The sequence below is a fragment of the Gopherus evgoodei genome, chromosome 1, assembly GCF_007399415.2.
Source record: "Gopherus evgoodei ecotype Sinaloan lineage chromosome 1, rGopEvg1_v1.p, whole genome shotgun sequence".
NCBI lineage: Eukaryota > Metazoa > Chordata > Testudines > Testudinidae > Gopherus > Gopherus evgoodei.
The window spans coordinates 280,823,982-280,838,018 of NC_044322.1; the positions used below are offsets into that span (position 1 = coordinate 280,823,982).

The 14,037-nt window shown below is 38.2% G+C and overlaps 1 protein-coding gene across 2 annotated transcripts in view; it reads left to right on the forward strand.

The window, feature by feature from the left end:
• The window catches only part of CDK17 (cyclin dependent kinase 17), a 184,053-nt gene that overhangs the window by 113,636 nt on the left and 56,380 nt on the right, over positions 1-14,037 (forward strand). For both annotated transcript variants that reach the window (XM_030548508.1, XM_030548507.1), the window contains 2 exons: positions 3,086-3,250; positions 7,558-7,691. In XM_030548508.1, coding sequence (XP_030404368.1) covers positions 3,086-3,250; positions 7,558-7,691 — 299 coding nt within the window. The remainder of the gene's footprint in view (positions 1-3,085; positions 3,251-7,557; positions 7,692-14,037) is intronic.

Consider the following 14,037-nt stretch of genomic DNA (forward strand, 5'->3'; position numbering starts at 1 on the left):
GTATGCGTCTAATGTTTTTGGTGAATTTACTTTTTTATTTATCCAACCTGCTCCTAGGCCATTAATCTGTACTGAACCTATTTTTGTCTTTGGATTTTAAGTTTTTTGGCAGGGACCTTTTTGTTCTTTTATTTTTATTATTTTATGTATTCTTTCAGCGGTATAATATCATGTAAATCTATCCAAAGGACAGTCGAAAATTCTGAAATAACCTTATTCATCCATCATAGAAGTTCATCCCATTAGTGACTATAAAAACACAATCCTTGTTCGTTTGCATAGTCTTCTTTCTGGTCTTCTTTATGCAATACATGGGCCACAAAAAAAATGTACTTCAGCACTTTATGAAGTTTATGATAAGATAGTACATATAGAAGGAAATGGTTTTCAGCTGTTCACAACAATTATTAATTTAGATCTATTAAAAGTACCTTTTAAAACTCTATGCACCTGTACAAATATAATTTGAACAAAAGTATCATATCCTTATTACAAAGGACTTCAAAAATCTACTAACAATATCTAACATTTAAAAACTCACCATAAATAAAACTCATAACCAGTCAGTGTCAGTCTAAATCCTTCAAATCATCCCAGGCAGCAAACTGTTATTAAGCTACCATTTGGATTTTCATAGTTAGCTTTATTATTTGTTAAGCAGTGACACTGAGATCAGAATTATACAAGACCCAGATGTCTGGTTCCATTCTGAGGATTTTACTGTCTAAAAGATGGACAAAGATCAAATAAGAACTTAACAGGAGACTTGAAGGGTGAAGATAAGTTTGATCAGTTTTTAAAATAAATTAAGGAAGTGCTGGCATTATAATCATATGGGTCAACATTTCTAGGACTTGGAAAAGAAGTAGATTTTCAGTATAAATTTGAATGAAAAGGTGGATTGAGTGCCTGTTCCAGGCATTCTGGGTATAAGGAATAACAATGGGAGAAGGTACAAAGATATGAATGAGGGAATTTTGAGCTTGGTGAGGCTGGCATCACTTGTGGATCCAAAGGGTTAATGTAGCATCTAATTAGAAACAAGGATAAAGATTTAGTTGAGACAGAGATGTGCAGAACCTTGAAGATGAGGACACAGATTATGTCACAAACACATGTAGCGCATATTTGCTTCATTCTCCGACAAGTATCTATTTATGAAAGATGCTAAAAAGGTTTGCAGCACTGCAAGCCTGTCTTTTCTCATTCTGTTCACAGTCTAAATTATTTATTTGGACAGTTTTTTCCTAAAACAGCTGATTGGAAGTGATTTTGTGCTTGTATACTATTCCTATGGAAAGTCAACTATTTCTTAATTTCATTTTTTTTTAAATTTATAAGCACATGCTTGGGCAGTTATGTCCATGTGCTTCTTTCTCTCTCCTATTAAACCTATCATAATCAGATTGCCAAAAGTTTTTACCTCCAGAACACTGATTGAATTTAGTTGCTGGATTTTTGCTGTAATATTATTTTGGCTTGCCTTTGAAACTCTGCTCTCCATAAAATACATACCCATAGCTAAATCTTTTCAGAGAGTGTGTGTCTGTGTTTCCCAACAACAAGGTTCTTAGTTCCCTCCAGAAGCAGCTTATGAATCAGCTTCTGGCATAATGGAATAACATTGCAGATTGTGCCCTATCCCAGGAGACATGTGTAAACCTTTGTGATGGACATATTTGCCATAGGTGCAGGGAAGAAAGATTTTACAAATTGCACTCAAGCTTCAGTTTCCTATTTGGCAGCACAGTTATCTAATTCCTGAGTGATTATGCTGTGCTAGAGTTCTTTGATCTAATTTGGTCCTGCTAGTAACATACATGTAACTGCAAGAAGAGAACCAGTTAGGGAAAAAGAAAATTGATAGAATCTATAAAGAGACCAACAGTGTACTTAACTCGAGTACATAGGTTCTATTCATCTCTCCAACGTATAAGTATGCATTGCTATGTGCAATATGTTATGAGGAAGCAGCTAATTTTATAAATCTTAGAGTATTTTATATTAGAGGGCTGGAGTGTGCCCTGTGTAGTAAAGATTATATCCATATATGTTTGTTCCATGATTAATGCATTTCTGTATTACTGGGAAAAATTGTTTAAATTGACAGTATTTCTTCATTAACTTGCCAAATTAATTGAGTTGTCCAGTGTTGTTATAATCTGTTGTCTGATGATACTGTGAATGACTATTATAAGACATGTAGGAGGGAATAGAGTTGAGGTTGCTGAGGGAACTATAACTCCTCCCTGACTTTTGTCTGATTGCCATATCAAATATAACATTGTTGAAATAATTTTGTACACTTCTTTTCCGTGTATTTTTCAGAGAAAATTAAGGTTGAAAGTATGTGTAAATAATTTAAGGGTAAAAATACAAGAACAGTCCTTTTACTGTGAGTAAATGCTATATTCGGTTCTGATCTCCTCATCTGAAAAACCAAAATAAGTATGACATTCCTGTTACCTGTTCTGATGTTACAGTGTAAGTGATTAATAGACTTAATTGTCGCATTGCAACTGTGGTCTGAGAGTGGTTTGGTAGACTTTCAGCTAAGGCTTACAGTAAATCCTCAATTTCAAGTCTACCAAGAGGAGAGGGACTGATAAGCCTCTGAAGGCTCGCTGGTGAATTTGCCCCTCATGCAGGGCAAGGTTCATGTAAACATGATGGTGAAGATGAAGCCATTGCTAAGTAAGTTTAAAGGAAATAAATATCTATGCATTCTTTAAATGATTATCTTCTGGTCTGTAATCTGCTTCTGATCCTTGGGATTTTTGGTTTTATGGTTTTTGTGGTGAATGTTTTTGTGGAAAACCTATAGTTGTTAGGACTGAACTTCAGATGTTGTGGATCTTCATGCAAGCTCTGGAGTGTTTAACATTTTTTTTGTTAGTAATAGTTTTCCAGTAAGGGAATTCCAATAATATTGTGTTCTCCAACTAGCTTCGATACTGAAAAAGTAAAATATCCAGTGAGTGGAGATTATCTGCATAGTAACAATTTTCTCTTCTTTTTCTTCTGACATGTTCCTGAATCTCTCACTTATGCATCGGGATGAACATTTGGGCCTTGTGAATTATAGAGCCTATTGTGAAGAATGGCAGGCCTCCGACGTCTCACAGTATGCACTCATTTCTTCACCAATACACAGGATCTTTCAAGAAGCCCCCTTTACGGAGACCACATAGCGTTATAGGAGGCAGCCTTGGCTCCTTCATGGCAATGCCTAGGAATGGAAGCAGATTAGGTAATTTCCTATTTAAATTAATATGGTTCTTCACAGCAGATACAGTTCTTATAATTTAGTTCTAAAGCTGTTCTGGGAATGCAAAAGTATTGCTAAGGTTGTCATAGAAGCAAAACTTTAAATTGTTGAATGTCTCATTTAAGATTTTAAAGAAGACAATTGAAAAAAAGAGCAAACAAAGTGTTATTTCATGGAAATCACCCACATATCCCTTTAATGATGTGTAACAGTTCCAAAACATTATCTATTTTAGTGATGTCTAAGGTTCCTATGACCACAGTATTTCAAAACTTACAGGAGGTACATTAATTGAATATGCCAGAAATTATGGGTTCTTTGGCTATTTGTGTTGGAAAAAAATATGGTATGTGTTTAACTTTTAAGAAATCTAAGGAAAGAACTGTCAGTTAATTCTTTTAGTCATAATCACAGTTTGTGTAAATCTTTTTGTTATGATCTCAGCAGTTTTTGTGATCTTACTCTTTGAGGCAAATAATTATTTTTTTAAAAATTTGTTCAATAGTTTGTTATATTGCTGGCCCTGTGCCACCATTAATTTTGCACACTGGCAAAAAAAAGCAAATTGCTATGAGCATTTTGTAATAATTTAAATTATTTTTATTGAGTTCTTGGTACTAGGGCTGTCGATTAATCGCAGTTAACTCACGTGATTAACTAAAAAACTGTTAAAACAATAGAATATTAATTGAAATGTATTAAATATTTTGGATGTTTTTCTACATTTTCAATATATATTGATTTCTATTACAACACATATTTGTAATAAAAAATAAATATAAAGTGAGCACTGAACACTTTTTGTATTCTGTGCTGTAATTGAAATCAATATATTTGAAAATGTAGAAAACATCCAAAACTGTTTAAATAAATAGTATTCTATTATTAAAAGTGCGATTAATTGCGATTAATTTTTTTAATCGCTTGACAACCCTGGTTGGTACTAGAAAAAAAGGATCAATTGAGAATTAATGCAAATTTTATGAATTTTTTGCTCTTCTCCTTTCACTTCTGAACCTAGTGCCAAATGAAAGTGGTATTCAGACAGGTTCCTCCAATGCTAGAACTGTGCATTTCTGAGAGAAGAATAGAATCATCTGCATTTTACTGCATTCTGTAATATTAACTGTTCCCTTTCAGCCTTCCCTTTCTGCTCTCTGCCTCTATCTGCTAACAACACAGTACAGAGTGTTTCTGCCTCTGACTGTGGAACTATGCAGCTGGTGCCATTATAGGGAAGAGTAGGATTTCCCTCCTCTGCACAGTCTGCAGGGACCACCTCTTGATGTAGTCTGAGGGCGTGAAATGCCCATTCTTTTTACATAGCTAGGCTTTGCTTGGGCTGAATGAGGAGCAGCCTCTTGCATCTCATGGGAAGGCAAAGTGTAAATATTTAATTCTATGTAAGCAATTCATTTGTGTAGATAGATGCAAAGAAGTCAACTGGTTTGTCAGATGTAACATTTAAATTCTGTACAATAATAGGATTAATGTACATTTTTGGATATTGTATTTTTTATTGTAGGTTTCCTCTGTACATGAGTTGTGAGGAAATATCTTATTCTTCAGACTTTCACTAAAAATGTTTAACTAAATCATTAGTTGCATAAGAGAAAATACTTCATGAACATTTATCTTAGAATAGCTATTTTCTAGCTGAAAAGTAGTAGTATTGTATTTAGTAGTATTGTGGGGGAATGTGTCTCATTGGCTTTATTTTTGAGGTGGCTGTTAACTTTTCTATATTAAAGTGGAATTCAAAATCTGAGAATCTTAAACTCTGGGCATTATTTTTTGCATTGTGTTGAAGTAAAACTTATCTGTATTTTCATAGCTACAGCATAGTGGATATGACAAGTAGGAGCTAGAAGAAGATGCTGGGTACTAAAATTTTCCTCCAAAATAAGAGCTCTTTAGACCTAACCAGTAGCTACATAATTATCTTCTTGAAGTAACACATGCAAGACAATTTTCAGAGCAGTTATTGCTTCTTTATATATAAAGTGATGCTGCGAATACATCAGTTAACATGTTAATCTTGCATTCTGTAATTAGCATGTCATGGACCTTCGGGTAACGTATTTTTAGTTATCTCTTCTTTCTCCTACAATTTGCTGTCTTTTATCTTTGTCCCTCCATCCCTGGGTTCTTTGGAAGTTTTTTCTTTCTTTCTGAGATTAACTCCCACCCCCCGCCCCAATTTCATGAATCAGTGGAAGTTTAAATGAATTACTGGTACATGCTAGCTGGCAGCATGTCCCAGGATTAGTGTAATTGCACCTGCTCTTTCTTGTGTTTTCTTTGTCTTTCCATCCTTTTCTGTTGCCATATAGTTCAGTGGGATAGTTTCAACTTACTCATCCAGTCCAACTTATTCATACATTTCCATATCATTGCTAAATTCATCCCGAGGACACAGTTCATCTTCATGTCAGTATCATGTTTTTTGTGAATCTGTATGTTTCACTGAAGCACTTTAAGCCTAAATCCACATTCTGTTCTGTGTGTGAATCTGCTACTCCTTTTATACCAATTTTCTATCCTGTAAAAGGAACTATAACAGGGGTTCTCAAACTGAGGATCGGGATCCCTCAGAGGATCATGAGGTTATTACGTGGAGGGTCTTGGGCTGTCAACCTCTACCCCAAATCCTGCTTTGCCTCCAGCATTTATAATAGTGTTAAATATATTAAAAAGTGTTTTAAATTTATAAGGGGCGTCACACTCAGAGGCTTGCTTTGTAAAAGGGATCACCAGTAAAGAAGTTTGAGAACCACTGAACTATAGAGTCTTCTGGTCTGAAGAAGAATTTGATCTTTTGAAAACTTCAGTCTTGGCAGGTTCTGGTCACTCACTCACAAATTCTTTTCTAGGATATGTTCTGGGATGCCTTTTATGATAACGTTTACTTCTCCCAAAGAGAGGCCAACTTTCCAGCACACTGATAGATGGAACATTCTTCCATCCTTTGTCTTCTATTTTGTTGTAATAATGTAAAATGAAGATTAACAATATCATCAAATATTTTGGGGTGAGATTGAACAGGGTTTGCCTGGCTTTTTGAAATAGCAGAATTTTACCTCTAAAATTAAACAGTTTCTGGGGCCCGTCCAATTCTCTTTTGTACTCTGGGGAAAATCTGTTCTCAGGTTATCTTTATCTTTTTGTGTGTTTTGTTCCTAAATTCAAAGAGGCTACCTCTCTATCTTTTGAGACACATCCTTTATTGGATTGTTTGTTCTCTAGGATTCATTTGTGCATAGGCATTTTTACTATAGATCTTCAGAGGCAGAGGTGAGATACTGGATCCTTTTCTAGGTTCAGTGTCCTGTTGGCCTTCAGAAAGAAGCTGCTGCTCTCCTGCCTTCCTTATCTCTCCCTCTTCTCTTTGTCAGTAAAGGCATCTTGAATTTCTTAGTTCTTTGCCCCGTTTCCCTGCTGGAGTGGAGCATTTTTTGCCTGGGAGGTACAGCCATTGGTTCCATATCTATTTTTCTAGTGATTTTTCTGTAGGGGCTTGAGAGACAAATATTTTATGCAGTTTACATTAAAATTGCACACATCATTAAAATAGGCAGTCCATTACATAAATTTTCCCTAAGTGAATCAATTTCAATTCCTCCCTACCCACCCCCCAAGAAATATGTAAGTACATCAAGTTCTCTGCAAAATCCATTTATTCATTCTAAATCTGTATTTAGGCACCTAAACTGAACTGGCCTGATCTTTTCAGAGGTTCTGGGCACCTGAAGTTCCCAAGCTTGGAACATCTGAAAATGAGGCCACCCGTTTTTGTTTTTTTCTCTCTCTTTAAATATGGATTTGCATGCCTAATGTTGGGCACACAAATTTGAATATTTTTGCCTTAGGCATCACATTTTCTAACTAATGAGGTCTCAGATTTTTCTCTGAACTCTCAGGATTTCTCTAGAAAATGGAATTTTCCTGTTCCAGGAATACCACTAAAAGGAGACGTGAAACAAGCTCAAGAATTTGAGGACTGAGAGGTTATGGGGTGGAACTGGAACTATGTCTGTCTTTGTGTTTGGAACATGGATAGCACATGGGTGCTACCACAGCATAAATTAGAATAATAATGGAAAACTAATACACATTTATTTATGTATGCATGGTTTATTGGGAAAGTATTTTTAAGACTTTATCTTTTTATGCTATTTTTGAGCCATAAAAAGAGAATAGCAAGAATAGTGATAGTAAGCCTCTAGGTCTGTGCTTCTCCACATATGAGATTTGTTTAGAAGAATAAGGATTGACTTTCTTTCATTTAGATATAGTACATGAAAATCTGAAAATGGGATCAGATGGTGAAAGTGACCAAGCTTCTGGAACATCATCTGATGAAGTCCAATCTCCTACAGGTGTTTGCCTCAGGAACCGGATACACAGACGGATCTCTATGGAGGTGATCAGTTTTCCCATAAGGACCCAGTAAATTAGAGCCATGGGGATTGTTTAAATTGCTTCATAGAACTGCTTGTTTTCCTGCCAGTTCACTTTAAAGCAGATGTGCGTATTCAGCATATGAGGTTTTATGATAACAGTAGTCATGACATTAATTTTTCTTCCTGTTTGTCAGTCTTGGAATTTGAGTAGATATCCCTGACAATGTTTATAATCTGTTCAGTACAAAAAATTAAATATTGTTTTTTGAAAAGCATTTAATTTTTATTTAAAAAGTAGAGAATCCATTAGCATGCTTTCTTAAATACAAAATGCTAGACATTTAGTGTAGGATTGGTCTTTAAAGTGCTGAGAGATCACATGAGAAAGACTTTGCAATAAGTACAGGCTTTCTAGAAGGAATTGAGGTGTTGGGAAACAAGTAAAGAAAATGTGACCATTAGATTCTGAGACATTCTCTGTATACGTTCAAGCAGACTACTTCATTTATCACTATTCAGGCTCTTTCATATAATGCTGCTTTCTGATCCATGTGAAACTTCGGAAAGTAAACACAATAGGGATGTTCCTGACTGCGTCAGCCTGTTTCACTCTTCCTGTTTTTAGTGTACGGAACCTTACAGGACAGTAAACAAAAGGAGGAAAAAGTACTTTATGAATAACTGTGCACATAATTTCCTTTATTTATGAGACTCATTATGAATACTAACCACCCTTGCACTTGCTTTGTTCCCCTTTCCCCAGGCAAAAAATAAACAGAACTTTTTCACTTTTTTTTTGTTTTTAATAAGTGTAACAGCTTTGATTATACCACCATCATTTTGGCTGGAATGTGTAAAGTTCTTTGATTGGTTTCATTATAAAAACCTATTCTTGGGGTTTTAAATCCCCATAATTTTCTTGAAGCATAATATAAAATGCAGGAGTTTGGAAAATATTTTTGGATTATCTGTCACTGAGTTTGTGTGTCAAAAATAAGTACTGCAAGGCATTTTGTTGTCTTTGTGTTGTTCAGAAATTGCACTGAGTAGTTCATTAATCATCACACACCCTTTGTGGAGGGAGTTATTTTGTCTTAAAAATCCTTAATGTATTTGTTGTTGTTAGCGTTGTAATTTTATGAGCCAAGATTAGGCCCAATCCAAAGCCCATTGAAGTGAAACAATTAACTTAGGCCTGGTCTGTACTAAAAAATTTAATTGGGTTAAGTACATCGCTCGTAGGTGTGAACCCCCTCTTGAACAGCGTAGTTTAATCAATATGACTCCCGGTGTAAACAGCACTAGGGTGATGGAAGAATTCTTCCGTCAACCTAGGTAACACCTCTGGGGGAAGTGAATTATCTGTGCTGACTGGTTGAACCCCTCTGCTGACATGGGTAATGTCCCCACTGAAGCGCTACAGCGGCACAACGACATTGGTGCAGCTATGCACTGTAGCATTTCAAGTGTGGACAAATCCTCAGAGAGCTTTGGATCAGATCCATTGTGCTTTGAGTTAAACAGAACACAAAATAAAACAGTAGTATAAGAATTTACATGTAGCAGACATTAGAGAAACAAGATGGGTGAGGTAATATCTTTTATTGGACCAATTTCTGTTGGTCAGAGAGACAACTTGCTGACTGTTTCCCAGACCTGAAGAAGAGTTCTACGTAAGCTTGCAAATTGGTCTCTCTCACCAACAGAAGTCGGTCCAATAGAAGATAATGCCTCACCCACCTTGTCTCTTTCATATCCTGGAACTGACACAGCTACAACTGCACTCATGTAAAAGACATGACATGCTGGGGAAATCTGGAGGAGGAGAGATTTTTGTTTAAGGTTTATTAGTACACCTCTACCCTGAAATAATGCAACCTGATATAACACGAATTCAGATATATGCAGTAAAGCAGTGCTCCAGGGGTCGGGGCTGCGCACTCCGGCAGCTCAAAGCAAGTTCGATATAATGCGGTTTCACCTATAACGCGATGTGTCCGAGACCAATGCAGGTTCAGTAAGTTTTTGGTCGAGTGAGGAAAATCAACCATGACAGATTGAAAGTTCCAAACCAAGTGTGCCCGTTTATTGATGGGGGATAAGTTGCAACTTGGGCTGGGGAGGAGCGCTTTTACCAACTAACAATACTATCAGAACAAGAATAACAGTCTGTTACATCTAACAACAGGAAACAAATGATCTGTGACTACTGCTCACAAAAATTAGAGCAGATACACCAACTGAGTAAACTATATACATTACCAAATATTGTAAAGTACAGCAATTAACCACAATAGCAATCAATACAACAATTTAACTTTCATATACTATATACATAACTTAGTATTAAGTAAAAGAGGGGAAAAAGGAAGAAGCTAAGCAGACAGAGTGTTTACAGCAATTAGAATACAAATACCACACTCCAGGCGCAGCTGACCAGCAGTACAGACACCAAGGGCATGGCGAATTGGCAGGACACAACACAACAGGAGCTGGCAAGATACACAGGAGACCCTTCTGGCTGGAGGGGTGATCAGGCCTTCCAGCTAACATGCGAAGACTCCCGCAGATCTAGGCGTGAGACCTGATTTTATTCGAAAGCTCTCTTACTCATATCAGCATCTGATTGGTCCCTAGCTCCTTCGCCTTCCAGGTTCCGAGCTGGAGCCCTCTACGTCAGTGGGAGCTGCACCCGGCACATTACTTTTTAACAGAGCCCTATGCTTCTGTACGCAGCACCAGCTTGGCCTTTTGACTGACAGAAGGTTCAAGAACAGGCACACTACCCTTATGCACACAGCACACTGGTATTTTTGCATCAGGCACTAGCCTGACCCCCTAGGTGACTAGGCAAAAAGAGCGGGAAAATGCACACGGCACTATAATGTTGCACACTGCACTAGCCTGATCCTTAGGGGACCAGGGAAAAAGAGCGGGAAAATGCACACGGCACTATAATGTAGCACACCGCACTACTGTGTTGCACACGGTACTAATGTGACCTTTTTACCAACAATTGGCCATACAGATGCCATGTTTGAGCATAGGCTTTAGGGCTGCGACAACGGTAAGATTTTTTTGCTCCCAAGGACAGCATTATATCAGGGAAGAGATGTACTATTGTTCATTCTTTTATTTCCTGTTTTCTCCAAAATATTTTTAAATAGAATTTCCTATATGTAGAGCTGCACTTCTGTTGAGTTTTCATAGCATTCTTTTTGCATTTTACCTCCTCTCCCAACCTCCGCAAACCTTTTAACCAAATAAACAGCCCTCTAATAGCTTTTAGCTTGTACAACTGAAATATTATACTGTCTTAGAAACTTGAAAATACTTTTTCCTTTCAGATTGTCAGTTTCATCTGACAAGCATTTGGTTGCCTTATTTTTCTCCCAATTCCAATACTTGTTTCTAATGCAGCTGAAATCAATGTGATGTAGTTTATTTCTTTGTTGACTGGCACAATCAGAGAGGTCAGCATAGTTCAGGCAACTGTTTCTATGCATCCTGTGAACCAGAGTTTCCTCCTAAAATGTTACAGTAATGACATGGTGGTTTTTAAAGATAAGTTTTTAGAGTGACCTTTTGTAACTATCTGCTGAAGAACAGCTGCTGAATTTTAACCATGATTTTAGCTCTGAATTTCCTTGATTTTCATGAATTAATGTCAGAAACTTATGTTTTAAGTGTACTTGTTAAATAGTATTTGGAAGAGGGGAAGTTTTTATACTCCATGTTTACGCAGTGCCTAGCAGAAGGGGAACCCTTTTGGCTGCTATAACAACTGTGGTACAAATTGAAATAAACACTCTCATGCAGGGAAACTTTCTGTTAAAAATTCCAGTGGTGCATTTTTTTGTTTCGTTCTGTTGACCTCTGACAGGCTTGTAATAAAGATTTGTAATTACAATACCAAATCTTGCTTGCCTTACTTGTATGAGCATTTCCAGCGAAGGGATCCTTCATGGCCATAAGCTGAACAGGATTTGACCTATGGAGTTTACTAAAATCGATAGTATTAATTTGATTCAGTGCTAGGAGAAAGGGAAGAGAAGCTCTCAGTCTGTATTAGCAGTAATATTCATGTAAGTTGACCTGCATCTCTTTACTATGCCTGTAGGTAATAGCAAATTAAATTTTATGCATATTTAATAGTCTGTTTGTTCTAGTCTATCGGAGACATTCAGCATAATTGAAATCTATTGCAAATTATATTCATATGGTCACACTATTGTTTACACGAATATATTTAATAAAATATAAGCTGGTATTTCTCTTCCCTCCGCTCTTTCTAATGAAATTTGAGCTTGGTATTCTCAAACTGAGCACATCTTTCTGTTTTGTGCAGTTGATATACCGTGTAGTTGTAATATGGTACATAGTCTTTCATAAACATAACGTTGTTTGTTTCTGTGTATCGAATAGGCAAAAGCAGTTCTAATTTCTTAAAGTAACTGATCATTTAAGGCTGAGAATCTGGACTGACAGGCAGGCTGGTCCTTTTTTTTGTTAAGACTAGAATGCCAGCTCTTGTTTTTCAAACTTAACTGTGAATTTCCTCTAGTGTTTTGTAGTTGCACTATATATTTATATGCAAATTAGCAATCCATCATGAAAACAAAAGATATATTCTATGCATGTTTACTGGAAAACATGTGCAGTCCAATACTTAGCTATGTTCACTATTAATATGCACTAACATTTGAGATGTTTTCCAGTCAGATTATAAATGTTTGCATAAAATATATGCTAACAAATTTAATGTTGCGGATTGCTGGAGATTGCATTGGCTGTACTGTTAAGCAAGTGGACCACCCCGCCACTGAAAGAGAGAATTAACTGAATACAATAAGTTTTCCTGTAATCATAACAGGCAGGGCCGTCCTTAGGCATAGGCAGAATAGGCAGCAGCGTAGGGCCTCACTCTGCCTGGGGGCACCATTCTGCAGGCAGCCCCGACAGTGTAGAAGCAGGGCTGCTGGGTCCTAGAGAGAGCCGAATGCAGCACAGTCTGAGGAATGGGATTGGCTGCTGGGGTCTCTGGGAAGGGGAGGGGGTGAGGGTTGGGGAAGGAGCTCACCTGTGAGTGTGACTCTTTCCCCCCGGCTGAGGTGAGGTCAGGCAGGCTCTGCGGCTCTGGAACCAGTATCCTTTGTTGTGCCCCATAACATCCATTCTTCTCCCCCCTTGCCCCCTGGAGCACCCCCTCCTTTCTCCCTCCTCCCCAGGAGCAGCCCTCTCTCTCTCCTCCCTCCCCTCCATCAGGGCTGGGTTGGGTGAGGTGCTGGGGGATAGGTGGGGGAAGGGGAGGCTGGCTGCCTGCCTGCTGAGGAATGAAAGTGAAAGTAACTCACTTCCTCCGCAGGCAGCCAGGATTGGAATGTCACACAAGGCTTGGCTGGGGTTAGCCAGATGTGTGAAAAATCAGGATAGGGGAATGGGGTAGGGTGAGCAGATATCCCTATTTTATAGGGACAGTCCCAATTTTGGGGTCTTTTTCTATATAGGTTCCTTTTACACCCCACCCCTCCCATCCCTGTCCTGATTTTTCACACTTTCTGTCTGGTCACTCTAGGTGGGGGTAATTGGTGCCTATATAAGACAAAGCCCCAAATATCGGGACTGGCCCTATAAAATCAGGACATCTGGACCTGGCCACCGTAGCTGGGGAGCGCCTCTCCCCCGGGCTGGCAGCTGCCAGCTACCATCTCATGCGGGGGGAGCTGCACAGGGCAGGATGAGCTGCTGTGGCTCCATGGTTGCTCCGTCCCTGAGATCAGATGCTGTGCTAACTTCACCATGGTCCGTAAGGCTGGTGGTGGTGCCCATTGGCGTGTGATTGGACTTGAGGGTTTGCTGCTGCTGTTGCCACTCTGCACCCCAAGAGGTGGATTTTGGGGTCCTGCAGTTTTCCACCTATCTCCTTCTCTACTGCAGCTGTTGGACCAGCAGCCTGGGGGGTGAGCCAAGTATGAAAGCAGTACTGTGTTGCCATTTAGATTGTCATTTAACAACTTTGTTTGCCAAAAATTCTTGCTAACAATCCTGAATCCAATTTCAATATTTTTTTTTAAATCAATATCTTAGCCAAAAACAGAAAATTAAGTTGTTGACAATTATTAGTGACAGGTTTGGTTTGAGGCAGGGAGTGGGCCAGTTTTCATCAGAGAAACAAAAAATATTGACTGACTTTCCTATAGCCTGTTACTCCTGATAAGAGCCCTCCAACAACTGTAATATGCCCATCTCCTTACTAGTGTATAAAGCAGGGGTCGGCAACCTACGGCACACGTGTCAAAGGTGGCAGGTGAGCTGATTTTTGATGGTATGCAGCAGCAGGTTGAGCCGCTCAGCCCATCACTGCTC